This window comes from Platalea leucorodia (genome assembly GCF_965183815.1).
Source record: "Platalea leucorodia genome assembly, chromosome: 26".
Classification (NCBI taxonomy): domain Eukaryota; kingdom Metazoa; phylum Chordata; class Aves; order Pelecaniformes; family Threskiornithidae; genus Platalea; species Platalea leucorodia.
Window position 1 is genome coordinate 553,171 of NC_138848.1, and position 25,719 is coordinate 578,889.

General features: G+C 63.1%; 1 protein-coding gene across 2 annotated transcripts; it reads right to left on the reverse strand.

The window, feature by feature from the left end:
- Positions 1–1,469: 1,469 nt before the first annotated feature.
- On the reverse strand, positions 1,470–25,522 carry ACTN4 (actinin alpha 4). Of its 2 annotated transcripts, none has more exons than XM_082333479.1 (21): positions 25,296–25,522; positions 15,339–15,453; positions 14,905–15,024; positions 12,316–12,402; positions 12,134–12,221; positions 11,692–11,770; positions 11,431–11,512; positions 10,433–10,518; positions 8,318–8,410; positions 7,980–8,210; positions 7,439–7,586; positions 6,794–6,944; positions 5,956–6,064; positions 5,703–5,843; positions 5,285–5,467; positions 4,893–5,027; positions 4,364–4,543; positions 3,891–4,037; positions 3,436–3,516; positions 2,572–2,730; positions 1,470–2,464 (listed from the first exon to the last, which is right to left on the reverse strand). In XM_082333479.1, exons 1-21 carry the CDS (start codon positions 25,434–25,436, stop codon positions 2,306–2,308), a joined length of 2,715 nt encoding a protein of 904 aa, XP_082189605.1. In that variant the 5' UTR covers positions 25,437–25,522; the 3' UTR covers positions 1,470–2,305. The 2 variants fall into 2 exon arrangements, with proteins under 2 accessions (XP_082189605.1, XP_082189606.1); XM_082333480.1 differs by lacking the exon at positions 10,433–10,518 and adding an exon at positions 11,005–11,090.
- Positions 25,523–25,719: the final 197 nt, after the last annotated feature.

A 25,719-nucleotide genomic window follows, 5' to 3' on the forward strand; every position in this document is an offset into this window, starting at 1 on the left:
GGGGGGGTCTCAAAGCGGGATATGTGTGCCTATGGGTGGTATAGGGGGTCCCCAAGGGGGATATATGGGCTCACAGGGGGGTATATGGGGTCCCCAAGGGGATATATGGGCTCACAGGGGGTATATGGGGTCCCCAAGGGGATATAAGGGCTCACAGGGGGGTATATGGGGTCCCCAAGGGGGATATATGGGCTCACAGGGGGGTATATGGGGTCCCCAAGGGGATATATGGGCTTACAGGGGGTATATGGGGTCCCCAAGGGGATATAAGGGCTCACAGGGGGTATATGGGGTCCCCAAGGGGGATATAGGTGAATATAGGGGGTATATAGGGTCTGAAATTGGATCCCAACGTGGGTTATATGTTCACACAGGGGTTATATGTGGTCTGAAAGGGGGCTATAAGGGCACACACGGCAGGTATTATATGGGGTCCCAAAGAAGGATATGGGTAAACAGTGGTTTTATAGGGTACAAAAGGGTTATATGGAGTCTGAAATGGGGATATAAGGGCTCACAGGGGTTATATGGGGTCTCAAAAGAGGCCATAGGGGCACACAGGCGGTATATGGGGTCCCAAATATTGGTATATGTGGTCTCCAAGCAGGGTACATGTGCCTACAGGTGATATATAGGGTCCCAAAGGGGGCTATAAGGGCTCACAGATCATATATAGGGTCCTGAAAGAGGACATATGGGCCCACAGGCGGTATATGGGGTCTCAAAGTGCAGTATGCGTGCCTACAAGTGGTATATGGGTCCCCAAGGGGATATATGGGTTCACAGGGCATATATGGGGTCCCGAAGTAGGTATATGGAGTCCCAAAGGGGGATATAAGGGCTCACAGGGGTATATATGGGGTCCCAAAGTGGGCTATAAGGGATCACAGGGGGTATATGGGGTCTCAAAGGGGGATATATGTGAATACAGGGGGTATATAGGGTCCCAAATTGGATCATATGGGATCCCCGCGTGGGTTATATGTTCACACAGGGGCTATATGTGGTCCGAAAGAGGGCTATAGGGGCACACGCGGCAGGGGTGTATGGGGCCTCAAAGGGGGTTATATGGGCACACAGCGGGTATGTGGGGTCCCAAATAGGGGTATAGGGGGGTCTTAAACAGGGCTATAGGACACAGAGGGTGCATAGGGGATCCCACGGGGGGTACACGTGCACTGGGGTCTCCCAGGGGCGTGCGGAGGGGCTATACGTGGGCCCCAAGGGGGCTATAGGGGCACAGACCCGCTGCCCCAACCCGCACAGAAACCAGCACGGAAACCGCCCCCGATACCGGCTTTTGGGCCCAATTCCTGGCGTTTGGGGCCGCCCCCAAGGAGAGAGAGGGAGCCCAGCGCCCGTAGAAATCCGCCACCTTTATTGTCCGGCGCCCGCGGCTCCGCGGCGGGGGGCGAGCGCGGGGGTCCCGGCCGGGCCGACGGCGGCGAGGAAGGGCACGGTCTCCGTCGTCAACAGGTATCAGCAATCGTTTAATTACATGACAAAGAAACCCGGTAATAGATGCTGCTAGGTGAATATATATTTATATAATAAATCCGTAAGTTAATAAAGTAAATAGGAACCTTCTGGCTTTCATTTAAATTTTAAAAGATCAGGCTTTTTCTTTGTGTTTTTTTCTTTTTTTTTTTTTCTTTTTTTTTCCTTTCTCTCTTTTTTTTTTTTTTTTGCTTTAAATTTTTGGTCCTCAGAAAAACCTGCTCCAAGGCTGGATGGAGGCGCTGGGGAGGGGGCCGCGCTGGGGCGAGACCCCCGCGCCGGGGCAGAGGGGCCGGCGCCGGCTCCGCAAAGACCCCCTGCGGATTTTCTGCTGCGGAGAGGCATAAATTAAAAGAGGGCAGAGGCAGGGCGGGAGGAAGGGGCTCCCTTTGAAGACACCGGCGGCCGTTGAAAAAATAGAAGGGGTTTATATTAAAAAAAATAACCATCTGAGCCAGAGCTGCCGGGCGCGCCGCGGCCGCCCGCTCCCCTGCCCGGAAAGCCGAAGCGACTGAAAGGTGAGACCCCCGCTCGCAGCCCGCCCTCCCCGCAGAGCAAAGTGGAAAAAAAACAAAACAAAACAAACCCAAAAGTAACTCATTGCATAGGTACGTGGTGGGTATAATATGCAATAACCGGACGGCGGGGCGGCCGCGGCTTTTCCGGCGCCCTCCCCTTGCCCGGGGAGCAGAGACCCCGCGGCCGGTGCGGGTGCGAGTGTGGATGCAGAGCACGGAAAAGAAATGGGGGCTTGGCTCCTGCCGGGAAGCGCCAGCGCTTGGTGCCGCCGCCGCTGCCGCCGCGGGGCTCAGAGGTCGCTCTCGCCGTAGAGCGCCGTGGAGAAGGACTTGTAGTCCAGGGCTCCGGGGACGGCGTCGGGGCCCTGGTAAGGGGCCATGCGGGCGATGCAGTACTCGGCCTGGTCGGGGGGCAGCTCCCGCCGCAGCTCCTCGGCCGTGATGTAGTTCTGGGGCAGGGGAGGGAAGAGATGAGCATCCACGCGGACCGGCGCCCTTCCCGAAACCGCGCCCCGGCGGCACGGGCGCGGCCGGAGCCCCCGCCGCGGTGCCTCACCTTGTCCCCGGCCAGGACTTTGAAGGAGGCGATGACTTGGTCAGCCGTGTCCGTGTCGGTGGTCTCCCGGGACATGAAGTCGATAAAGGCTTGGAAGGTGACGATCCCGCTGTTGTTGGGATCGACCACGCTCATTATCCGGTTGAATTCGGCGTCGCCCTGGAGGGAGGGGGACCGCGGTGAGAGGAGGGCGCGCCGGAGCTTCGCCGGCCCCCCCCGGCGTTCCCCCACCGGTGCCCAATTCCCCAGGGCCGGCTCGAGCCCGCGGGAAGGGAATCCCCCGAGTCCTCGGGGATGGCTGCGGCACAAACCGGTGCCCGCCGGCGTGCCTGGCCTTCGGCACTGTCCCGTCCGGCCCCCGGCCCTCTCCCACCCCCGTTTTGGCGAGCGCCCGGCCCCGGAGGTTCGCAGCGACGAAAAGAAGATGGGAAAGGGAAAAAAGTGGGAAAAAATAAAGGGGGAAATAGCAGATAGCATACCAGGCTGTATCCCGTGGAGATAAGGAGAGCTCGGAAGTCATCGGTGTCCATGCTTCCCGTGCGCTTCTACTCCGAGAGGGTGAAGAGGAGGAGGAGGAGAGAGCAGCGGATGGAGAGCGCATGCAGAGACGGAGAGGAAGAGGAAGGAAAACCCAGGAGGGCAGGGAGGAAGGGAGGAGAGAGAGGCAGAGACTCAGTTAAAGGAGGCGTTTCGGCAGTCGACAGAGGGAGAGGGGAGGGAGGTCGCGGGGGAGACCCAGCACGGACACAGGCGTCGGGGCGGAGGAGCGTGGGAGGAAGGGGAGGAAGAGCACGGGACGGGGAGGAAGAGAGAAAGGAGAGAGGTTAATCGCATCTCTGGCCGCGGGGCAGCGAGGCTGGGTACCTGTCGGTCATTCTCCACATCGTATCCCAAGCTGATGAGGCAGGCTTTGAACTCCTCCGGTCCCAGGGCACCGCCGTGGTCCTGCGCCGCGGCACGGGGGGAGCCGCGCCGGCGAGGAGGGGGAAACGGGGGGCCGGAGACACGCACCGGGGGGGCGGGAGGGGGGAAAGGCACGCCGTTAGTGCAACGCCCGCTGGCTTTGGTGCCCAGAGGGGGCCGAGAGCCGGGCTCCCGCTGCCCCCACCGCGTCCCGGGGCTGCGCTCCCCGAGGGGGCTGCGTCCCGGCACCGGGGGGAAAGGAACCCCGCGGGCCTTACTCCTCCGCAAGAGCGGCAGCGGGGGGACGAGGGCCGGCGCGTCAGCCCCCTCCGCGCCCCCCAAGGGGAAGCCGGCAGCCGAGAGGCGAAGGCGGGTTTCGGCAGCGCCGCCCCGGCGCGCTCGAGGTCCCCCGGTACCTTGTCGAAGTGGTTGAAGGAGGCCCTGAACTCCTGCATCTGCTCCTGGCTGATGCCCTTGGCGTCGCGGGTGAGGATCTGGTTCTCCACCTCGTTGATGGTGCGGGCGATGGTGGTGAGGAGCTGCTCCCAGCCCACGCGGATGTGCTGGAGGGGGAAGAGGCGGTGAGGGGCTCGGGGAGGGGACACCGGCTTGCCGAGCTGAGGCACGCCGCCATTCGACGGTGACTCTTGCAGGGAAGCAGGAGTCCCTGGATGGGAAGCAGCTACCAGTGACGCCCCAGCGCCCCGACTCTCACCGGCCCCCGAGCCCGGGGCTTTGCAAGGCTCGAAGCAGAAGGGACAGAGCACCTTTGGGCGTCACCGAACCCTCCGGGCGCGCCCCCATGCCCGGAGGAGAGAGCGGACACCTGGCTCAGCTCCACAAGGGTCACGCCTCTCCCTTTGCGATCCTCGAGCCGAAGGGCACCCACCTCCATGGTGTAGTTGGTGTGCTTGTTGTCGAAGATCAGCGCCTCCTGGATGAGCTGGTGCTGCTGCTCCAGCAGGTCGATGTTGGGTTTGTAGTCCACGATGCTCTGCTCGTATTGCTTGAGGTGGTTGAGCTGGTCCTCCAGCGTGCCGTTCATCTCGATGGAGATGCGCCCGATCTCCTGGAAGGGGGGAAAACAGCCCCAGCGGGGCCGGGTCAGGGTCGGGGACGCGAGGAGCAACGCCGCGAGCTCTGAACGGAGCCAGCCAGCCGCCCGCGGCTTGACGCGAGGCGCTGACGCACGCTGGTAAGCGCGAGCGCGAGCCCCGGGCTGCACCAGGCCGATTTTATCAACGGATTCATCGCTTTCCGTCCTTTTTGGAGCCGGGGCAAGGCAGACGCAGGGCAGCTCTCGCTCCGAAGGGTCTGCCTTCCCCGGCCCTCTGGACGGCAGATGGCACTCCAGCTCCGGCGGAGCCCACCGGGATCACCGCCGCCAGCCGCCCCTCCGGCGCCGGCCAAGCCCTCACCTCCATCTTGGTCTGGATCCAGGGCCCCACGATGTTGGCCTGGCTGGCGAACTGCCGACGTAAATGCTCGTTGGACTGCTGCTTGCTCTGCTCGTCGAGCAAGGCGTGGTCCCTCTTCGGCACCAGCTGCTGGACCTGCGAGGAGAAGGGGACGCACGTGGCAGCGGGGACAAACCTTTGCCAGGGCTGTGGGGATGAGGGTATTTGGGAAAGGCGGCTACGGAAAGGCACGGCCGGGAAAGCTCCAGGTACAACGGGAAGGAGCTTGCGGAGCACCCGGCTGCGGAGGGAGCAGGAGCTACAGCCCCCAGATGATCCCTTCGTTATTATTTGCTGGCACACTAACGGGCGCTTCGGCTGCACGTGGTGCTGGTGCCGGAGGAGACACCTACCCGTTCCCACTTGGAGTTGATGATCTGCGGGGTGACGGAGGTGTAGGGGTTGTTCCCAGAGAGCTTGATGCTGTTGAAGTCCGCGATCCGCTGCGCTTCCCTCTGGATGCCCAGGATGGCCTCGCGCTCCTTGTCGGCGTCGGGCAGGGTGGACTTGAACTGGTCGTGAGCAGCGATGAGTCCCTGCGGGAGACGGGATCCGGGTTAGAGAGGGGGGCCAGGTCTGGGGAGCTGCTTTGAGAGCGATTTTATACCAGCTCACCCTTCCCCCCTCCCCAAGAGAAGCTCCCTGGATCTTGCAGACCCCCGAGTTCGCGTGAAGAACGGCCAAGAAGCCACCTCAAAACAGGAGGCAAAGGTCTCTGCAGAGAGCGGAAGGCTACAGAGCCTTCGCACCTTTCCTCCCGCGGCCTCCTACCTCGATCTCCTCGATGGTGTGGACGATGAACATGTCCTGAAGGTCTTCCATGGCGCTCTCCATCCAGTTGTTGAAGGGGGCCGCCCTCTTCGCGTACTCCAGGTGCAGCTCGTCGATCGTTTCCAGCTGCTTCTCCGTTTTCTGCACGTGGCCGGGAGGAGGAGTGAGGAGCGGAGGAACCCCCCCGTGGTGGCCCTGTCCCCTCTGTCCCCACCCGGGGCAGGGAGCCAGCAAGGAGACGGGACGCCCTTACCTCGAGGGCCTCTCTCCTGCTGTGGGTCAAGGAACCCAGCACATCCCACTGGTCGCAGATCTTCTGGCACCGAGCGTTCACGCTGGGCGAGTCGTAGTAATCCAGCTCGCTTTAGCGGGGGGAAGAAAGGCAGCGGGGTGAGGATACGGGGGGACAGAGGCTGGGCTGGAAGGGACCGAGAGAGCCGCTTCGGGACGGGCTAAGCTCCCCCACACCCCTCCTGCCCCGCTCCATCCCGACGCAGGGACGGGCTCGGCTACGAGCGGCCCTTCCGGCAGCTTTCGGAGCCCCCACCGAGGCGGAGAGCAGGGCGAGCTCTGCCGACGGCGGCGCTGGGGCTCGTTAAAAGCCCAGCGCGCACAAAATCGGCTGCTGCCTGAGCCGCCGCGGCTCCTCAGCCCCTGCCTGGCTCCTCGCCGCGGCGTTTTCCATGCTCCCGAGCCGCGTGTCCCCGTTTCCCGGTTGTCGGCGACTCGAGCCGCTGGAATAAGGGCTCCATTCATGGCTTCGCCCTGCCTTTGGCTTTCAGTGTACTAATTGTGTGCAAGTTTATCTGACTGGGGGGAAAAAAAGAGCCGGGCTGCCTTACAATAACCGTATTCTAGCAGCGGAGAAAACAGGAGGGGGAAGGGACGGGCAGAACAATAGGGGCACTGTGCGGAGGAGGCAGCCGCCGGCGCGGCGCTCGGAGGTGAGCCGCGGCCTGCGTTTTGCCGCGAGACCCCCGACACGAAGGGTTTTGCGGAGAGGAGGGGAGGAAGGGGTCGAAGCACAGCTCGCCCCGGGGCGTTCGGGGGTCCACGGGGCGTTTAGGGGTCCCCGGGGCGTGCGGACGTACTTCAGCTCCTGCGCGATAGCCGCGATCTGCTCCACGCGGTCCTGGTGCGCCGCCAGGTCGCTCTCGAAGGCTTCGTGCTTCCTGATGAGGGCTTTGATGTCCGACAGCGTGGCGGTTTCGTAGTCCTTCTGCTTCAGCATGGCCTCCTTGCCTAGGGACAGAGGAACGAGGGTCGTCACCTCCCCGGCGGGGCCGACGCTTTGTCCCCCTCCGTACGCGCTGGGAGAGGGACGGAGGCGAGTCCTCCGGCTTGCAGGAGGCCACCCGGGTGGCATCTCCTCGGAAGACGGACCCAAGCGGACAGCTTTCCCCCCCGCCCAAGCTTATACGCATCCAGAAACCCTGAAATAGCAAAGAGCATCTCTGGGACGTGCTGCCAGGGGTTTGCTACCCCCCCGAAAGCAGCATCAGCTCAGGGACAGGGACCCTGGTCGCTCACACCGGCAGCTCGCCACCACGGCCCCGCTGCTGCGGTCCACGGCGTGGACGGTCCCTCCTGCTCCCGGAGGAGCAGGGCGGCTTGCGGATTTTTAAAAGGGTCGAGCTGCTTTCCAAGGGCTTCGTTGCCGTCAGGGTGACTTGCCTTTGATGGACGCAAAATCTCCCTGTCCCCCCGCCACCGAAAGGTGTCCCCCAACCCGCTACCTTCGGTCCAGGCCTCGTGGATGGACGCCTTCTGCCTGAACTTCTCAGCCAGGTGGTCGAGCCGCTCCAGCCGCCTGATCTCGTTCAGCAGCCATTCCTCGTAGCCCTTCTCGGCTTGCTCCAAGTGCTGCCAGCCGTTATTGATGTCCTGGGGACGGGGCAGAGGGCCTCGGGCTCAGGGGACCGCCGGGGTGGGAACGGCTGCTCCTCTCCCCCACCTCCTCCTCATCACCCGTCCACCGCCGCCGGCAGCAGGTCCCCTCCTCCCCACGCCGATGGCAACGGAGGCGCGTGCCCCTCTGAAGCCGTTCTGGCCACTTTGGGAGCCCCGTCTTACACCAGCGCGGGTTGTGGGAGAAGCTGAAGAGGAACCCACCCCCCAAAACACCTCTGGGAGCGCAGGAGAGCAGCTCCAGCTCCGCTGCTCACAACCACAGCCTTGGGGGGAACCCCATCAGCGTGGGCACCCCTCCCACCCCATCACCCCCAGATCTCCCGGCTCCGCTCCCCCCCGGCGCAGGATGCTCAAGGAGCCGCTCACCGAGACCATCTTCCCCTCGGAGGGCATGAAAGCAGGTCTGTTGCTCAGCCGGAGCTTCGTCTGCAGGGTGTTGAAGTTGATCTCCAGCTGGCATTTCTCCTGCACTTTGGGGGGCTTGTGGACGCGCCGGTAGTCGCGGAAATCTTCCAGCTTCTGCTGCATCTCCTGTATGGTCTTCTGCGGGCTGCGGTCCTCCAGCCAAGGGATGGTGCGCTTGATCCACTCCAGCAGCTGTGGGGGGAATGGGATTTGGTGGGTGGGAGGCCGGGAACGGCGGAGGGAGGCCGGTTTTAGGGGGAACGGGTCCCCGGGACCCCGCTGGCGACGGGGCGGCTTACGTCGGAGGCGAGCTTCTCGTAGTCTTCCATCAGGTGCTCGTTCTCCTGGTTGACGGCCAGCACTTTGCAGATGCGGTTCGCCGCGGTCTCGGCCTGGAGGGGAAGAGCAGCGCGAGGAGGGATTCAGAGCCACGGAAAGCTGCGGTGCCCCAACCCGCACGTCCCCATCCCAACCGGACCCGTTCTGCCGGAGCAGCGCTCCGACCGGCCTGGGGGATTTGGGAGCTGCGGGGGATCCCCCTCCGGCAGCCCGACTGGGTGCGGAGCATCTCCGGGCACCGTGCAGGGGAGACGCAGCCTGGCCTCGAGGCTGCGGAAAGCCGGGCTCCCCGAGACCGTCACGGGTGGCTGCCAGCTCAGCTCCGCCATCGCTACCTCCGCACGAGCATCGCGGGTCAAACCGTACCAACGGCAACCTCGGCTTTCGAGTGCCAGAGCCCCGAAACAGGCGGCCGGCGCTGAGCGCGTGCCACCATCACGAGCGCGGCCCGCGTGTTTTTCCTTCCACGCTCTCTATCCGGAGTCGCGCTGCCCTGCCGGGGTCTGGCGCCGCTTTGCACGGAGCGGGAGAAAGCCCATCACATCCAGGCTGCTCTTTTTTTTTTTGTTGTTGTTTTTTACCCATCTCTAAGCACCATCCTTCGGTCTTCTGCTCTTCCATGAAGGCAGATCCTCTCTACACCGGGTGGGAGGGTGAGGAGGAGGCAGAAAAGATAAGCCTGGGGGATCGAGTACCTTGGTAGGCAGCACAGAAAGAGTCCAAGAGGAGGAGTTGAAAGCCAGACATCAACAGAAATAGTGGAGAGGGTCTACAGAAGGATGGGGAAGAGGAAAAACGAATTGCCACAGGGGAAAAGGAAAATAAATCAATAAAGAAGAGAAAAGCTAGGCATCGGAGGTCTGAAACCCGTCAAGGAAAAGGCAGGAGGGAGACGGGACGCGGCGCCGGGCTGCTCCTGCTGCTGCCCCGGGTACGGCTTAACCGCGTTAGCCACGCTCCCCGCCGAAGCCAGGCGCTGCCGCCTCCGAGCGCGGCGCAGAAGAAAACAGCACATGTTCCCGGAGCTAATCGAGGCCAGCTGACGAGGCGGGCACGCCGGCCAGCAGCAAAAATAAAAACCACCGGCCAGGCTGGGATTTCCAGCCCTCCAGATGCAGGCTGCTGCTGCAGCAGCCAGTAAATTAACCCCAACCTTCGCTAGCCATCCCGCAGCCGCCCGTGCCGAGGGGCGGCCGTCCTCAAGAGCTCGGTGCCGGCCACGCTCGGGGGGCTCCGACCACAACTCGGCTCTGCGGATCAAGACCTGGATTGCTCCCGCACGAGCTGAGGCTCGGGCTCTGCCCCGGCTCTTCGCGCGCCGACGGCTTTCTCGGCCACCGGCCGTCCCAGGGGCTCGTTCGTTTCCCGAATCCCTCCCATTAGCACAAAACGGCCGTCGCCGAGCCGCCCGAAGCAGCGACGCCTCTCAAACGCGCGCGCCGCGCCGCGAGCCGCCCCCGTTTTGGGTCTAACGCGAGGCGTTTAGGAAGGAAGGAAAGGAAAGGGCAGCTGAGCGATGGCGCTGAGCAGGGAGGCAGGGCAGGAGCCCTCCCCGGGCACCCCGCGGTGACAGGCAGCGCCCTGACACCACGACGGATTTCACGCCCGGCTCCGAGCGCTGGTCTAACGAGTCTCCCTAACGAAGGTCTCGGGCTGGGCTGGAGGCAACACCGGCCCCCCTCTCCCCAAGCCCACGGGTAAAGCTGATTTAAGACGTTGCCTCGAGCTCTCGCAAGCCTGAATTGCGCTGAAGAGATGCATCAGAAACCCGGCTCGCGGTGCAAACCGGGACGCGGGCTCTTCTCGGTTTACCCAGGTTACCTCCTGCCCCGCACGGTGACAACGGCCCGGCTATGCTAAGCCCGGAAAGACTCCTCCAGCGCGGCAGCCAGCCCGGCTCTCCTCCCGGGCAGGGGCTTACGCTTTGCCCTTCTCCCGAGTGAAGCAGAGCTAAAGCCGGCCCCGTTTTTACGTTTCCAGAAGCCGTGCAGCAGCGCAACAACCCTCGGGAGACCGAAGGTCCGATGTTAGTAGCGGCTCGACCCAAGCGCGCAGCTCCACCCGGCAAAGCTCACCTTCTGAGCACCCGAGAAAGCGTGGTAGAAGCAGGAAACGTATGTCATGATGGCCTTCTCATCGGGCCTGAGAGTGCCTACAATATCTGCGCAGAGAGAAAGGGAGGAGAGAGGGTGAAGAAGCGGCACGGCAATCCTCAACCCCCCTCGGGCATGCAGCGGAGGGGAACAAGCGCTTGCTGGGGCCTGGGATCCGGACCAGAGCTGGCTGACGGGGTTATTTTTGCCGCTGCGCTTCCCTTGCTTAATAGCTCAGCCTCTTGCGAAGTGCTGAGGCTTCGTTTCGAGATCTGTCTGAGCTCCCAGGCCTCATCGGGCGGCTTCAGGGAGCTTTCTGCCCCAGGTTAGTGCCGGGCTGGTGCTCTGCCAGCCCCTCGGCCCAGCTGCGCCGGCATCGCGTTACAGGCAGATCTGGGGAAGCCGAGCGGCTTTTTTAAACCCATGTGAACCAGCTGAGGTCTGGTTCCCAAGTTAACAAGAGACAAAACGGCCATCTGAAAGAGAAGTCGCATGAGTGTAGGATGCTGCAGTCAGAAATGTTACAGCAAGATGGACACAGCCGCCTCCGGTACCTTCTGAGCCCCAGAAAAGGCATGGTAGAAGCTCGACACATAGGTCATGATGGCTTTCTCGTCGGGGCGAGCTGTGTTGACAATGTCTGCAAGTGAACAACAAGGGTTAGACTGAGAGGGGGACGTGCGCCGCGAGCCAGGCTCGCTCTCCAGGCTGTGCCGAGGAGCCAGCTCCTCTTTCGGCTGGAATCCCACAAACAAGCAGCTCTTAAAAGGCAGATCGATACACCTGTACGGGCAGAAGAGCGTGTTAAATACGGTCGCCTGACGTTAAACCACCCCCCTCCCCAGCTCCGAGCGAGGCTGGCCGCCGGCACGCTTCCTCGGTGCCCGAAGGAGCGGATCTTCCATCAGGGACCCGGGCATTTACGGCGCGTGGACAAGGTCACCCTTCGCGTGACAGCGCGAAGCACCCGGAGAGCTTACCCTCTGCATCCAGCATCTTGGGGATGTCCAGGTACTTCTCCGCCACCTCGAAGGCGTTGTTCAGGTTCGTCACGGGGTCATCCTAGAGGGGGGAGAGGGGCTAATGACGAGGGCTGGCGGCTGCAGGGAGCACAGACGCCTTGCTGAGGCAGTTCAGCAGATGGACGGACGGACGGACAGCCACGCTTCTCCGCCAGCTCGAAGCTCGGTTTTAGACGAGAAAAGCAGCAGAGAAGAGACCGTGCTCCCACCGAGTTTTACCTTTCTGAGCTTGTCGTACTCGATGAGCTCCGGTCTGTGTCTGTGGATCAAGGCATTGAAAGCCAGACCGTCTTTCCAGCTGCAAGAGAAGAGGGGAGAGTGAGATCCCTGCGCCGGCACGGGGCTCAAATTCACACGCACGCGTCCCCCGCCACCCCTCCCCGATTCACTAATTTACAGCAGAAGGGCCAAGGCCAATTGTGCACCTTCCTCAGATCCTGGAAAACCCCGCCTGGAAAGGCAGCCCGGAGAAGGGGCAGATATTTCAAGCGTAACCGCAGCCAAAATAAAAAACAGCACGAGCTGCGTTTTCCCCTTCCAGCTGTGCTGAAAGCTTCGCCGCTGAATATTTCAGAGCCTCGAAGCCCAGGGGAGCAGCACTAACGCCTCCCGCAGTGAGGGAGCGGATCTCAGAGCCGAGGCGGCCATCGAGGAGGGTTACCTGATGTGGAAGTTCTGCACGTTGACGTTCTTGTAGGGAGCCGTCTTCCTCTGACACCACAGCAGCAAGCCCTCCTTCGCCGAGGTCTCTGCAAAAGGACGCGGCGGCTCATGAAGCGGCCGGACCGGAGAGCGGGTTCGGCGTGCGAAGCCGCCTACGGCGCACGTATCCCTGCCCCTTACCTTCCACCGAGATGTCCTGAATGGCAAATCTGAGGATAATGGTCCAGATCATGCCCAGCGTCATCTTCGCGTTGCCATCGACGATCTCTGAAAGCCAAAGGGAAAAACCCGACGTTCAGCCCCCCGCGGCCGGAGGCAGCCGCCGTCCCTTCCCACCGACGGAGTAATTCCAAGCGGTGCGGGAGCAGGGAGCCAGCGGGGAAGGTCTGCGCCTCTCCAGCGCCTCATCGGGAAGCCGAACGCTGGGACTGCCCCTCCGGCACATCCAGAGAGACACCGACGGCTTCGCAGCTCGCAAGGACAGGCCAGGAGCTCATCAGATCTTCAGGAGAGCGGGACGCCAGCGAACGCCACCGGCACGCAGGCAGCGCGAGGAGCTCCTTCCCCCGTCCCCGCTTTGCCTTGGGGTGCGGAGGAACAGGCAGGAGCTGCCGGAGCAGCGCCCCGGAGCTCAGATTCGGGCTCGCCACCCAACCTGCCCCACGCTTGGATTTCGTCGCGCGTGTTCGTCCGGCACGTCGGAAGCTACGAGACGATCCCGCGACGCGCAGCTCGCCCTTCGCCCACGACACGTCGGATCCTCGCCCCGTGTCTTTCACGACCAAATAAGTCCAGAACCGGAGCAAGCGTCCTCCAAAATAAACGTTTCCAAACCCGGTTTCCCGATGGTGGTGTTAACGCCCAGCTCCGTCTCTGCCGGATCTTGCGCCGGACGCATCTTCGGCAGGTCCGGACGGCGACCCGCCGCAGCCCACCGTGTCCCAAGCTGACGGGCCAGCTCGTTCAACCACCGAGAACCGAACCACGGTTCCCGAGGAGCTCGGGCTCCCACCCTGGCCGGGGAGGCTGGAAGGTGTCTCCTTGAACAAGCAGATGTGACGTTTCTCATCTCTTGAGCAACCCAAGCGCTCGTTTTGGGGGGATTAAGTCAAGATACTCAAAGAGCAGTTGCCTGCAGTGACCGTTCAGCTGACGCGTGGGAGACTTTGGTGGATAAACGGCTGTTGTAACCACCACCACACCCTCGCATCTTGTATTTTAATGCGGCACCGGTTGGAACACGCACCGGTTTCGGGAACAGGCAGCCTTCCCCAGCAGGCAAGCGACGCCAGCCGACAAGACTTCAAAGATGTAACCTCGGAGCGAGCCGCGGTCTTCCAGCCTATTCAAAAACTGGCTCTGCAAGGCGAGCCGCTGCCAAACGGGGCCCCGTCCCCTGCAAAAACCACCCCGAAGCTCCGGGGCAGCCCTTGGGCTTCGTCAGCGGTGAGTAAATCCAAAGGCGAGCGGTCCCGGCTGCTGTGCGGACTGGGAAATCCTCTCCCCCAGCCCCAGGGAGGAGCAGGGAGACCTCCGAGCAAGGTGGAGCGGGAATTAAATCCGGTGTTGAACCCGCCTCTCTTCGGCTGGCAGGCTCCCGGCTCGCAGGAACGCGATGGCGCCGCGTCCTCTCCCACGTCAGGACGGCGTTTGCAACGCGAACCTTTCGACGTCCACGTGTTGGGTGCAAAGGCGACGCCGAGCCCGCTCCCCGAGGCAAAGGACGCGCTCCGCTTCGTTTGCAACCGGAGAAAAACCGAACTTTTTTTCTGCTCCGTTTGACCAGGCTGTTTTTCGTGGGGACGGACCAAATCGACACAGCTGGGGCAGAGCCGGGAGCTGGCCCGGCCCCGGAGAACCCCATGACTGAGGAAAATCAGAGATCCTGATCTAATGGGAGGAATTTTGTTTTTTAAACCATAACACTTTTCCTGCCAGCACGAACACTTGGCGAGGCCCAAAGGGAAGAGCGGGCAGAATGACTTGGAACGACGCAGATGCAAATATTTGGCTTTTCTAGAGACTTTTTTTTGACCCGCTCACCGGTGGCAATTAGTCAGGGCAGCAGCAGGTACCGTGCGATGAGCCCTGGAGGAAGCCGAGCCTTCAACCGATCACCAAACCTCCCTGCCCGCAGGCAGAAAATCCACCGAAACACCTTGGGGTGGCTCCTGCGGCCTTTCCGGAGCTCGCCGCGGGAGAGGGGAGTTCAGGCCTCGCTTCGCCCGGGCCTGGGGAGCGGGCTGGAAGGAGCCACGCTTTCCCGACGAGTCCAGCAAAGCCGTGTTGCACAACAGCTTGCCCGAAATAGCATCGACCTTGGAGAGGAGACCGAGCAGCCTTTAACCTCCGAGCTCCAACGCGGCGAGCGGCGCTCGCCCGGCACTTCCCGCACCGCGTGCTCGGACTCCCCTGCGGTGCCGAGAGCGGCGTCGCCTCCCGGCTGACTCAACCGCGGACGGGTCGGCGGCCGCGGCGATAAACCCACGCGGCGATGCGGGGACGCCGCCCAGCACCGTGACTCACCCGGCTCCGCCGTGCCCGCGGCCACGAACCAGGCGAATTGCAGGCAGGCGCTGTCGGCACGTCGCTCGGGTGCCAGCGCCGGGTCCCCGCACCAGCTGGCGGTGTCACGCTGCAGGGCAGCGGGCAGAGACCGCAGGTCACGGTGACAGAGAGCAGCCGGTGTCGGTGACAGCCGGCAAGCCTTCCCGCTACACGGCGTGGCCTGGATTGGGCCACCGAGATGTGCTGGAGGTCCAGACTCACCTTCAGCTCCTATAGAGACCAGCTTGACGCCTTTGCTGGCGATGAAATCGAGGGCTTTGTTCACGTTGTTGATCTTATGCACTCTCATTTTTCCCCGCTCCGGTTTTGGCAATCGTTCCCCTGGAAAGGAGAAGCCAGCGGGATTAAAGCTTTTTGTTTAAGATTAACAGCGGAAGACCATCGAGGAGGATGAGCGTTTAGAGACGAGGCCACGGGACAAAAGACTTGCTTTGAGGTATATTTGCACATTAAAAAAAAATAAAATAATAAAAACCCCACCAGTGTCCCCAAACGCCGCTTTATAAACCTCGCAGGAGCTCCTCTGCGCATTACGAATGGCGCAGGTACACGGGACGTCGACGATGATGGGCAAGGAGGGACGGGAGGTCGCGCCAACACCTCCTGCCCGGCAAAACCACGGAGCGGGGACTGACCTGAAATCACCTCCAGAAGCAGCATGAGCTTGAGGCCGTCGCGGAAATCCTCGTCGATGTTCTCTATCTGCGTGCCGGCCTTCCGCAGGTGGGAGTTGCACCAAGCTGTGAACGTCTGCGAGGACAAGGCAGGAAAAAGGACGGTCAGACCGGCGACCGCCGAGCTCTGGAAACGGCACCCCTCTCCGCCCCACCTCGCCACGAACCGACGCGCCGACTCCCCCTTTTCGGGGGCTGTCCTCACCGCGTCCCCCCAGGCTGGCACGGCTCGTCCCCATCTCCAGCCTCTCGCCCCGAGCCCGCCTCTCCCCCGCGCCGCTGGCAAACCCCGGGACGAAAGCTTTGCGCGTTGTTTTGTAGAACAAACAGGGAAACGGGGACCCTGCCGGCACGCCGTGACGTCTGCCGGGAACAAAAGCCACCCCGCGGCACCGGCGGATCCCCGGCTCCGCTTTCCTTCCGCCGGGCTGCTCGCTGCGGGGATGCTGGAGGCCCACGGGGGATTCGCCCCCCGAAAGCTGCCGCCGGGCTCTGCCAAGCAAGCAGGAGGCAGGATGTCCCGTCTGGCAGCTGCCCGCACCACAGGCAGCCGGCCCTGCCCACCCACGCCCCACGAGCCCGGGGGGGGGGTTCGCAATAACGCCTTTGCCAGCAAGGGGAGAGGTTTTTCCGCTCCGTCCCCCCCCCCTCGGATGTTCGGCAGCAAATATTTGCTGGCAGCGGCTGGCGAAGGTCAAGACGCCGAACTGCAAACAGAGCGGATTCCTGCGCCGAGGCTTTGGGCCGCGTCTCGGACTCCCCCGGGAACAGGGCGTTATTCCCAGAAGGGGACCGGGCGTTCGCGTACGTTCAAGGTGCTGCCGGCTCCCAGTGCTCCCAGTTTGCAGCCGGGGTTCCCCTGCAGACCCCGGCCCCGGGTAGTAATGCACGGAGCAGGTATTTCCTGCTGCTCCACCCGGAGCCTTTAGCGCTGCCGAATTACGGCCCGAACTCGCAGCTTCTATTTCCAAAAAGCCGGAGGCTCAGGCTCTGGATTCACGCTCGTAGCTGCCGGCATCTTGGCTCTGCGGAGCAGCCGCGCTCGGGGGGAAAATAAACCACCGTTAACCAGGCGGCAAAGCTTAGGCCGTGAAATTGCAATCGCTCCCACTCCCCCCGTCTGCGGTCCGAGGCCGTCGCGAGCCCGCTGGGCACGGTTGGGTTTGGGACGGTCCCGTTGCCGGCTCGGGGAGGGTGACCCGGGTTCCCCCCCTCTCCTTGCCACCGCGGCACGGCCGGGCGGCTGAACGGGGAGCATTGTTCCAGGCCGGCTCGTGGGCTGCGGTGAGCTCACGGCCGGGGAATGCTGCAGTGACAGCTTTTAACAAGCCATTCATCCCACCAGGACCAGGGGGAAAGCGTTTCCCCCCGGCTCGGGAGCAGCACCGCTGGCTGCAAGGGGGCCAGGCGGCACGATCCCGGGTTTCGGTTAAACCCAGACCAGGCTGGGAACCAAACCTGGAAGCGGCTTCGAGCCCGTCCCGCACCGAGACCCCCGAAGCCAGCTGTTTGAGGAGCTCGTTCCACCCCAACATCTGCTTTTAGGGCAGGGTTTTAGGAGAAGAAACACCCTCTGGCTGCCGCGGTGCCGTTTCCGCCGGGCCGAACGCCGCAGGATCCATGCCTGCTTCGCGCCCGAGCCGGACGCCGGCTTCACGGCATCAGAAATACAAATAGGCCAGGAGTGACCTTAAACAGGGGCGCGGGGTCACCTTCACGGGGGAAACGCGGCAGCTCTGTTTGTTAAAGCTGTTTTTGCAGCCCACGTCCCGGCGGAGAGACCGGGACAGCCTGGGCGAGCTCACCTGTGCAGCCCCACGGCACCGAGAACGTGCCGGGCAGCCCGGTGGCTCGGAAAAAGTCACCTTTCCTACCCTGGGACTTTATGGTTTAGCACTTCGCGCATGCTAGGTCGCCTCTGTGGCTTGCCCCGGGCCTGGCGGCGTGGCTACCTCAGCATCCCGGCGGCAAGGAGAGCGGAGATGGCCGTATAAGGGCAGGAGAGAGGTAAATCCGCAGCCGGCGAGGGTGTTCCCGGGCTGCTTATCGCGTCCGTCAGACGTCACTGAACAACCGCTCAGCAATGACAGCCGTCCTACACCGCCGCATGCCTCTGCCAGGCGTGTCCGGGTGTTGTTGCCGAACAAGGCGAGCTCACCGGCGCTCGCCGCGGTGCCGGCTGGGGGAAACTCGACGGAGAGACCAGCTGCGAAGCGAGCCCCGGCACGTGGAAAAGGCGAGTCAAGAGCTGAATCACGCCCGGCGTGGCAAAACCCACCCGTAGGCAGCTGCTAAAAAAAAACCCAAGCGTAAAAACAGGAATAAACCTCCACCTCCGAAGGAATTTTTCCACTTTACGTTTGGAGCGACTCAGCCCCGTCGAGGCGCTCGCTCGCACGGCTCGGGTTTTGCAAGGATGCCTGCTCTGCGTAAAAACATTAAACCGTGCGGCGCCGAGCCGCTGCGCGATACATCAGGCTGCCGCTGCCGGCCAAGGAGCTGTCACAGCCGGCCGCGGGGACGGCTGCCTTTTGGCACGTGGCTTCCCCGGGGCTTTCTGAAGCCGCCCGGCGTGCCGAGCCGACGCGCCGCAGCCCCCGGGCTCATCCGCAGCCCCGGCTGAGGTCCCCCCTTCGCTGCGGCGGCGCCGAAAGCCCGCGCGGGCAGCCCGCGCTTGTTTCCGAAACACTATGGAAACAGCCAAGGAGTTAAAAATAGTCGCAGAAAGCAATAAAAAGCCTTCGAGCTCTCCCAAAACCTCCACAGAAGCTCGTTTCCTCAAAAGATGACAGATCTCTTCCAAGTCCCATGGATTTCTTTTCCTACGGCTCCCGGGCAGCTGCGGCACCGAGTCGGGTGCTGTTTGCCGGGCTGAGCCCTCGCTCTCCCCCCGGGTCCCCCCCGTCCCAAGCGGGGGTACCCGCACCCCCGAAGCTGAAGCTTTTACCCCCCAAGCCAGCCAGGGTGGAGATGCTCGGCGCCCGTTAGCTAAACCTCACCAAATCGACCCCAAAAAGCAGCTCGGGTGAGCGCGGCTCGCTGTATCGAGCCACCTCGGGCCGGAGCTGAGCCTAGCCAGACGAGATGAGCCAAGCCTAACGAAGCCGGCTTAAGGACCGACTGGTGGGCAAAGAGCAGCTTTCCCGCAGCAATGTGTTACGAATAAAAGTTACTAAAAAAGGAGATTCCACACATGCTTCTGGAATTTCCTTCCCACGGAGGCGCTGGAGAAACGCTTTCCAGGCATTGTATCAAAGCCGCCTTTGTCGGGGAGGAATAGGTGGCCCCGCACCTTCCCCGGGCGCCCAGCCCGAGCCAAACCCCCCTTGGCGGGGGGAGACCTCCCCTCAACCTCACCGAAAACCCGACCCCGGCACACTTCGGGGACGGAGGACTTGGTTTCCTCCCACTTTACGCAACACCTGGAAACTTTGAGAAAACAGGGGAAGGGAGGAGCGTGCTTGGCGAAACCCGCCTCGCCTTCCCCCCCTCCTCGAATTTGGGGGGCTTTCAGGGGAGAGAGGGGCTCATCCGAGCACATCTTTCCATACAAGCCAAATTCGGCTTCGAAAAGCCACTGCGGTGCCGGTTCTGGTCTTGCCGGCGAGACACCGGGCCGGGGGCTGCCGACGGGAGGCCGCTCGCCGAGGAAGGGGCTTTTCTTTTTTACCTGTCGCCCGCGAGCGCGCCAGGCAGCATCGGCTCTGCCCGGCTCAGCCGGCAACGATCCCGGCGGATTTTTGCAGCCTTCCTTCCTTTTAAGGCAAACCCCGACTCGGACTTTAGACCGACTCGAAAACCTGACCGAAATCCTCTCTGCTGTCCTCGGAGGCCGTAGCACGGGCTGACTGTTTGTTTACTCGGGGTAATTTATGGGCAGAACCCTATCAGTATTTTTCCATTAGGTCACCGCCGACAATAGTATGTCCTAAAATAAAAAAAAAATAAGCATCTTTATTTAGAAATGTACTGGAATAGCGCTTTTTTTTAACTTTAAACCGATCTCTTGTCGCCCATGAGCGCTTTCCCCGGCAAGAGGGACCTCGATCGAGGCGACTGCGGAGCGACGAGCCCGGTGATGCCGCTGGTTCCTCTGGAGCGGGCTACAATGAGAGCCCTCACCAGCGGCCGGGCGCTTTTGGTCTCATTTCCAGGGTTTTAAGCAAAAAACATCCAGCCTGAGATCATGCACTACTGGCTTGAACGCAGCCACGTGCGTGGAAAGGAGCGGCGAGTCCCCGGGGGAGCCCGCCGAGGGCTCGGGTGGGCAACGGGGGGTCCGGCGGAGCTCAAGGTACCGGGGCAGAGCCCCCGCTTCAGCCACGCCGCCTCCCCTTCGTTAGGGCCGCCAACGGGAAGCTCGTTAGCGCAGGAAATCGCTCCTGCGCTCCAAGTTATTGGCCTGCTCTTAAGATGTCGCGGAGACTAAACAAAGCTCTGGAGAAGAAACAGGCATTTCCCAACGCGTTAGGAAGGCGGCCGAGGGAGCCGTCTGTGTTAGCCCAGCCTCGGCCGGCAATTAGCGGGACCGCTAATTACAGTCGCTAGCGGCTCAGCTCGACACTGAAGCCGCTTTTCCTTTGAGGAGCGGCAGCTCCGGACCTCAAGCAGAGGGAAAAAAAACGACAAAAATGAGGAGAAATGAGGATTTTCTCTCTGGATGGGGAGAGAAGGGATGCTGAGGAGCAACGCCTCCCATCCTCGGTCCTGCCTTCGTTAGGAGGGCGTCGTTACCGGCTGGGCCCGGTGACCGCCGCCGGGCTGTGCCTTTCGAGGCGGCGATGCCACCGTAGCACCCCGAAACGCCGAGGCGGGCAGGCAGCCATCGGCTCGGCACAACCGGGGTCCGCTTGCCACTTGCCGGGCGTTTCCAGTCGCTCATCATTTCCATCGCCGTTGGTTTTTTTTTTTTTAATTTGCTGCTACCGGACGGGCCGGGGGGAGGCCGGACCACGGAGATTCTCCTCATTCTTTTCCCTTATTAGGCTCTCGGCTCGATCGTTTGGGGAGAACGCAGCTAACTCGGAGGAGGACGGCGGCAGGAAGCAGCCGGGGGAGGCACGGCCCCCCGCGGCAAACCCTCGCCGGGGTCCGGCGTGCCGCAGCCCGGAGGCTGCTCCGATTTGAGGGTCTGGCGGGGGTAAAGAGGCGAAATTCCTCTCGCTGCGGCGCTGGGTCCGAGCCAGGGCGATGCTGTTGGCTCCGTTTTCAGGGGAGATAAGGGCGCAGGTGAGTCAGGGCCGGCGGGCGTACCCGCATTCCTGCGAGGACGAGGAGCTCCGCGCCGAGAGCCGGCACGCCTCTCCTCAAGCCGGGCGTTGCCTGGCCCGGCTCCGCCAGGACTTTGGCACGTCCAAATATTCGGCACGTACAAGCTTCATGCTGGAGGTTTTTCCAGCGGTGAGTTTCTAGGACTAAACATAAGCTCCTGGAAGAGCTTGGCCCATTAGATCATGGGAAATGACAGGTAATTTCTCTGTCCTCTCCAGCACGGCCGGGTCCGGCTTCGCCGTATCCACCAGATTCCTCCCCTAAAACCAGGCGCTGCCGCTGCCCTGCCCGAGGTGCGAGGAGAGGCTCAGACACGGGCTGCAAACATGCCAAAAAACCAAAAAAAAAAAAAAAAAAGGGAAAAGCAGAGAGATATTACCAAGCCAAAAGGCCAGATGGAGGAATTAACGCTCGTTTATACCACCGACCGGCATCCCTTGCTGCCCTGGCACTGCCAGAGAGGCTCTGAGGAGGAGCGCGGGGTCCAAAAATCCTCATTTCCCGATCCCCGGTCGTCAGGCCTCCGGGTTAGGAAGAGCCGGCGTGTTTGGGCGCCGCGGAAAGCCCTGGCAGGGCATTTCCCCAGCTCTTTGCGTAACCGGGGCTCCTGCCCGGCAGGTCTGCGTCTTTAAACAGGCATTAACGTGCCACCACCGCGACCAGGTAAGTAATCTGCCGTCAAGGATCCAACCTGGGATTGAAAAGTTGCCTCAGCGGGATTAAGTAGGTGGATTATTTTTAAAAAAGAGAGCCAGGAAGCCCGAAAGGGGCTTAAGCGCCGGAGAAAAACACACCCGGCCCCTGCCATCGGGGCGAGCATCTGTATAACGTCGCACCGGGAATCGCCACGGGATTTTTAGGTACGAGCTCTCCTGTGGAAAAAACTGGGGGTGAACGCAAGGCGGGGGCTTTTCCACGCTCCGGAAAAGCCATCTCCGACACGGGGAAAACACCAGCGACGGGCTGAGGGCGAGGACAGCGGGGATGCGGAGAGCGTTTTCCTCCAAAGGAGGGTTTAAAGGCGAACCCCGCTGCGGGTACGAGCCCGAAAGCCACCGCGCACGAGCCGAGGATGCGGGCGCCGTTTTCCGAGGAGGCGGAGGGCTCTCGGGGCCGGATGTTTTGTTTTTGGAGAGAAACCAAGAATCCAGCCGGGCAGCGGAGAAGCGGCCGCTCCTCCGTCGTGTCCGTGCTCTCGGGGCAGGCGGAGGGGGAGCCGAGGCGAAGCCACAAGCGACTCTTTCCGCCGGTCCTCGCCGTGGGCAAGACGCCAGCCCCGGCCGCGCGCCCGGCCTCGTTAACACGCTGAGGTCGTTAAGCAGCCCGAATCCGATGAACCAGCGGCGGGTACAACGAGCGACGCCGGCGCACGAGGGATGCACGAGACGATGCTGGGAGAAGCAGGCCTGCGCTCCACGGGACGAGCGTCTCCCGAACTGCGCTCGTTGCCGCTCCGTGGGTTCGTTATCACCCCGCGGGCTCGTTATCGCCCCAATGGCCCTCAAGGACGCTGTATTTTCGCCGAGTTATTTTTCCAGTACCACCAGCCTCGGAAGCGGGCGGAAGCCGGGAGCGCGCACGTCTATTTAAGGCCGCGCACTGGCAACGATTTCCCTTTTTTTTCCCCCGGCGTGTTTGCCGATGCTGGGAAGGACGGACGCCAGGAAGGACGGACGCTGGCAGATTGTGCCCCGCTGTTCAAGCCACATAGCTGAGATTCCAGAGGAGAAACCCCGGGGACTGGACACATACCAGCAGCAAAACCGCAGCGGCTGGGATGGCTCCGCACCGGCACGCTCCAAGCAGGAACATCCCTGTCCTTCCACCCCGGCTGCCTTTCCCCCCGCGAGGGACGGGACGAGGCCGCGGTCGTTTCCATTTCAGCGTAGCAGATGTTTAAGGGATCTGAGGCTCGAAGCTCGCCGCCTCCTTGCCTCTCCAAAGCCAGTCCCGGCCGAGCGGGACGTTCGGCATGCCGGCAGCTTCCCCCGAGATCAAAAAGACACAAAACCGCTCCAAAAAAAGTAATTAACTTGAAGATGAGCGCGCTGGTCTTTCCGACACCCACGGAGGAACCGTTTCCAACGCCGTCTGTTCCTCCTGTGAGGATCGGGACTGACTTTGAGCCTCATCCTTGTCTTTGGGGAAGCTGGAATTTATAACCGCTGGCTTCAAGTCCGGCACTCGGGAACCTCATCCCTCCGCCGGCGTGCCGGCTCACCCGCGCTCGGCAGCTCGGGCTGCGAGCCACGGCGCAATTCAGCCTCCCAGCCTCACCCCCCTTGAGACTAAACAGCTCGGCGACGGTTCCACCGCGCCGCACGCCAGCCAAAACCCTCTCTAAATATTGTGTCTCCTGGTCCACGTGAGGCTGCGGCCGGGCAGGGCTGGGAAACCCGGCCGCAGCTCAGCCCCGGCTCCTCCGGACCCCCACGGCAGGGAAACTCGGGTGTTTAGTGCCAACAGTCCCAAAAGCTGGTTAAAACCGAGGCCGACAGCAAAAAAATGCACGTTATGGCTCCAGACGTGCTGGGAAGCGGCGGGTTGGGGCTGGCCGAAGCACCGCTGCAGGGAGGAGGAGGAGGCCTGGCACACGCTTCCTTCACCAAAAATTATGCCATTTAGCTATGATTTTTGGGGTTTTTTTAAAAAAACCCAGTGTAACTATGGCAACAGAAACCCAGCATTCACATTTCTGAGTTTATACAGGTGTCCGCCCGGGCGCGGTGACCCACGCCACTCTGCCCAGCCCGAGGGGGGGGGGCTCTGCCCTTCGGACGGCCGCGTCCCCCCCGGGCGGGCTCCGCGAACCCCGCTCCCTCCTAAATAACCTGCAATTAAGGCAATTAAACCAAAATAGCAGACGGCCACCTCGCCGTCTTCCCGCAAACGGTCTCCAATTATTAACCAGGAGGAAGGCGGTGGCGGGCCAGAGGAGGGAAGGGTCCCGTCCGCGCCGGGGAGGGCTCTGCCACGCCACGACGCCCGGCGCAGACCGGAGGGTCCCAGCGTTCGGGTGCGGCGCAGGTGGACCCCCCCCCCCCGCTCTCGCCGAGACCCCCGGCGAGGCGCCGAGCGTGCCGGGAGCGTCTCCCTCTCCCTGCGGTGCCTTTCGACCTGCCCCTCCCCGCCACCGCCTCTCCCCCAGTGCCCTTTTATCCTCTCCCTCATTTCCCCATTCCTGTCCCAGGGAGCGGATCCTTCTTCCCGGACGTTTTTACACCCCGGCTCCGGCGGCGTCTCGCTCCTCCGGCCGCCCCGCAGCCCACGCTCTGGCCGAAGCTGCCCCCCCGGAGAGGGGGACGTGGGATTTTTGCGAAGCCAGGCGCGGGGGGACGGCTGTTTTAGCCACAGCCCCCCGCCGCGGGAGCATCGGCCCGTCTGTACCCCCCAAAACACGGCCCCTGGGGTTCCCCCTTGCCCAGCCCCACACGGCCCCAGCACCCCCAGGTGTTCCCTTGGGGTGGCTCCCTCTGAGCATCCCCGTCGCCCCCTCCTTCTCCGCATCCCCCCCCAGCTTTCCCCTAGGGCCCCCCCGCCCCGATCGCTCCCCTCCTCTCAGAGCCCCCCCAGCGCCCTTATTTCCTACCACGGGGTCCACAGCACCCACAGTGCCCGGCCCCCCCGGGAAGGGCCTGTCCCCTTCCCCAGGCCCCCTACCCCAGGGCCTTTCTCCAGGCCCACTGCCCCCTCCTCAGGGGCTCCCCCCCAGCACCCGCTTCACCCCAGGGACCCCCCCCAGGACCCCTCATCTATCCGCACCCCCCCTCCCCAAATCCCTAACCCTTCAGGGGCCTCCGGAGGATCCCCCCTAGGCCCTGACACATCAGGGGTCCCCTCAGGACCAACTCCCCAATCCCTGACCCCCTCAGGGGTCCCCCACAATAACTCCCTCTGGGCCCTGACACCTCAGGGGTCCCCACAGGACCCCCCCCCCCCCAGGCCCTGAAGCCTCAGGGGTCCCCTCAGGACCCCATCCCCCTCAATCCCTGACCCCTCAGAGGCCTCCTCAGGACCCTCCCCGGGCCCTGAGCCCTCAGGGGTCCCCACAGGACCCCCCCCCAATCCCTGAGCCCTCAGGGGCCACCTCCGTCCCCTCAGGACCCCCCCCCCCCCAGGCCCTGACGCCTCAGGGGTCCCCTCAGGACCCCCCCCCCCCCAATCCCTGACCCCTCAGGGGTCCCCACAGGACCCTTCCCCCCCCAGTCCCTGACCGCTCAGAGGCCTCCTCAGGACCCCCCCCCAATCCCTGAGCCCTCAGGGGTCCCCGCAAGACGCCCCCTCCGGGCCCCCCCCAGGCCCTGACGCCTCAGGGCCCCCCCCAGGACCCCCCCCCCAAAATCCCTGACCGCTCAGAGGACTCCTCAGGACCCCCCCCCGTGCCCTGAGCCCTCAGAGGTCCCCACAGGAGCCCCCTCAGGACCGCCCCCCCCCAGGCCCTGACGCCTCAGGAGTCCCCTCAGGACACCCCCCCCCCCCCCAATCCCTGACCCCTCAGAGGCCTCCTCAGGACCCCCCCCCGTGCCCTGAGCCCTCAGGGGTCCCCTCAGGACCCCCAAAACCCCTGACGCTTCAGAAGCCTCCTCAGGAACCCCCCCCCCCCGAGGCCTCCTCAGCCGCCCCCCCCCCCCCATGCCCCGGGCCCACCTTGCGCTGCTGCTTCTCCCAGGCGGGATCGAGGAGGAGGTCGCGGTCCCAGTCATCCTCCTGGGCCATGTAGTCGCCATTGGGGCCGGGCCCGTTGCCGCCGTAGGGGTAGGGCTGCCCGGCGCTGTGGTAATCCACCATGGCGCTGACGATCGTTCCGCTCCGCTCCGCTCCCTGCCCGCGCCGCCCGGCTCTGCGCCCCCGCCGCCCGCCCCGCCCCTGCGCATGCGCGGCGGCCACGCCCTTTTCGGGACACGCCCACTGACGGCGCCGCGCATGCGCCGGCGCGCCCCCGCCCACCGCGCTTCGCCACGCCCACACCCTCTCCCCGCCACCGCGCATGCGCCGGCCGCTCGGACCGGCCTGAATATGCATGAAGGGGCGTGGAAACCTCATTAATATTCATAACAACGCAACACTACGC